This window comes from Frankliniella occidentalis, unplaced genomic scaffold (assembly GCF_000697945.3).
Source record: "Frankliniella occidentalis isolate FOCC.00 unplaced genomic scaffold, Focc_3.1 Scaffold111, whole genome shotgun sequence".
Lineage (NCBI taxonomy): Eukaryota > Metazoa > Arthropoda > Insecta > Thysanoptera > Thripidae > Frankliniella > Frankliniella occidentalis.
The window spans coordinates 835,455-837,591 of NW_026267239.1; the positions used below are offsets into that span (position 1 = coordinate 835,455).

General features: G+C 50.7%; 1 protein-coding gene across 1 annotated transcript in view; it reads left to right on the forward strand.

Annotated features, from left to right (window-relative positions):
* Window positions 1–89: 89 nt before the first annotated feature.
* Window positions 90–2,137, forward strand: part of LOC113205276 (endocuticle structural glycoprotein SgAbd-3-like) — a 6,654-nt gene continuing 4,606 nt past the window's right edge. Inside the window, exon 1 of the mRNA XM_052270140.1 lies at window positions 90–150. Coding sequence (XP_052126100.1) covers window positions 139–150 — 12 coding nt within the window. The 5' untranslated portion in view covers window positions 90–138. The remainder of the gene's footprint in view (window positions 151–2,137) is intronic.

Below are 2,137 nucleotides of genomic sequence, written 5' to 3' on the forward strand. Positions count from 1 at the left end.
CCCTACCCCGCCCCGCCCCTCCGCGCCGCGCGCTGCACCACGCCCCCCCGTGGGAAGCTATATAACTCTGACATGGCGCGGCGCCGCATGTCAGTTAGCGGTAGGATCTCGTCCAGTGCACATCTCTGCCTCCCAAGGATGATTTGCAAGGTAAGTGAGGGGGTGGGGGTGGGGGACCGGGGACATCCAGACCAGACGGGACCTTAAAGCGACCTCCCGCGTGAAAGACTAGGATATGGGCTGATAAGTGCCCCTATCTCTTTCTCGCGCATTCATGTCAGAATTTAAAATGTTGCCAATTTTTGTTTCAAAACCACACTTTTAAAAACTTTTTACAAGAAAATTTTCCCATAGTAACTAATTAAAGTTGTGTGCTGTTGTACAATATGTAGAATAGAACGTTTTCTTAGTATCACTACAAGTTTTCCTGGTATAATTAAGGTCCAATATTTATAGATGGTATGCAGTAAAAGGGCTCATAATGCATGTAAGTACACACTTATATTTGCAGAGCAGCCACTGACCAACGCATGTGGACGATTCGGATACAATAGCCTTACAAACCCACGACGGAGTGATGGAATTGCCGATATCATAGCTATGTGTGCTTTACATTGGCTCGAACACTAACTACTTGGAAGGGGCGCATTTTACAGCAAAAGCATGACCGTAATACGTACGCGTCGAACTCCCGTGCTAAAAAAGGTCAAGTTGAAAAAAAATATGGTCCAAATTAAACCTTTTTCTCTCGTTTAATTTCTGAGCCAGAATAAGAGAGGTCCATTTTTTACCGTTTTATGCCCATGCAACCGAACAACAGAAAGTAAGCCTAGGAGAAGGACACATGCACATGTCCTGTGGCCGTTCCCTCCCTGTTGTCGCGATAGTGTAAGAGAAGTGGGCGAGGTCAGTTCTCTCTCACAAGGAGACTTAGGTAAGTGTAAATTCCCGATTCGGTTCAAACTCGGTATATTTGCTTCTTATCCCTATAGATGACTATTGCGCGTCAAAGTTTGTGCTGAAGTTCATATGTCAAATCTCCCTATAGGGGCCTATAGTCCCCCAAAAATATAAATTTTATGTTAACAAAAAATTAAGCGATAATCCGACTCAGAATGTGCGGTTTTGGGGGTGTAGTTCCTCTTCCATTTTTCGATTTGAGAACGAATTCCATGAGCTTATGTCGAATTTCTAAACTTTTTCCATAAAACGCCCCTATAAAGTACCCCGGGATGTGAACTTCAGCACAAAATTCGACCAGCGTTCGTCATCTACATGGCCAAGAAGCAAATATACCGAGTTTGAACCGAATCGGGAATTTACACTTACCTAAGTCTCCTTGTCAGCGTTACAAAATAATTCTTAAAAACCGTGAGTGAGCAGCACTTGTTCGCCCGGCCTCTTTGTCTTCTTTCTCTCGTGTTCCTTTTCTTTTTCGGGAGGCGGTGTCGGCGTCGTGGCGCTCGCGTGCCCCGCGTGTCTGTTGGGTCACCCGCGGCCCCCGGGCGCGGCGGGGCGGGGCGGGGCGGGGCGGGGCGGGGCGGGGCTCCACACGACGACCAAGAGCTACCAGCGACAATAATAACGGCGATGGCGAGATAGGCGATTTTATCTCGCACCTCCTCCACTCCGCGATGCCACTGAGTGGCGTGGCGTGGCGTAGCGTGGCGTCGCGTGGCGTGGCGTGGCGTGTGTGGCGAATGAATGACGCGGACGTGCTGACGCGGGGGCCGCGGAGTCATTAGGTCATAACGCACCACGCACCGCGACTCGTAACGCTTATTACTTTCTTTCATTACGCGTGTAGACAAGGGGCCGAAAAAAAAGATTGACACTGTGAGCTGAAGGCGTATAGTAAATGTAGCAGTATTGCGTGCGCAACGTCATTGCAGGTGCGGTATAGGCCTGACCTGACGAGTTTAGTCCTTGCCAGCACATCTCTCTTGGCGCACTTGGCGCCGACAAAGTTGAGGCGGGGACCATCGGCCACCCCGCAACCACGCCGCCCCGCCACGCCCCACCGCGACCCCGCGGTCCACCAAGCTCTGACCAGTCCTGTCCAGTGAATGAAGTTGCATAAATTGCCGGTAGAGTGCGCGGCAGTGGGGCTAAAGGTCGGCGCGTGACCCGCGGGGGG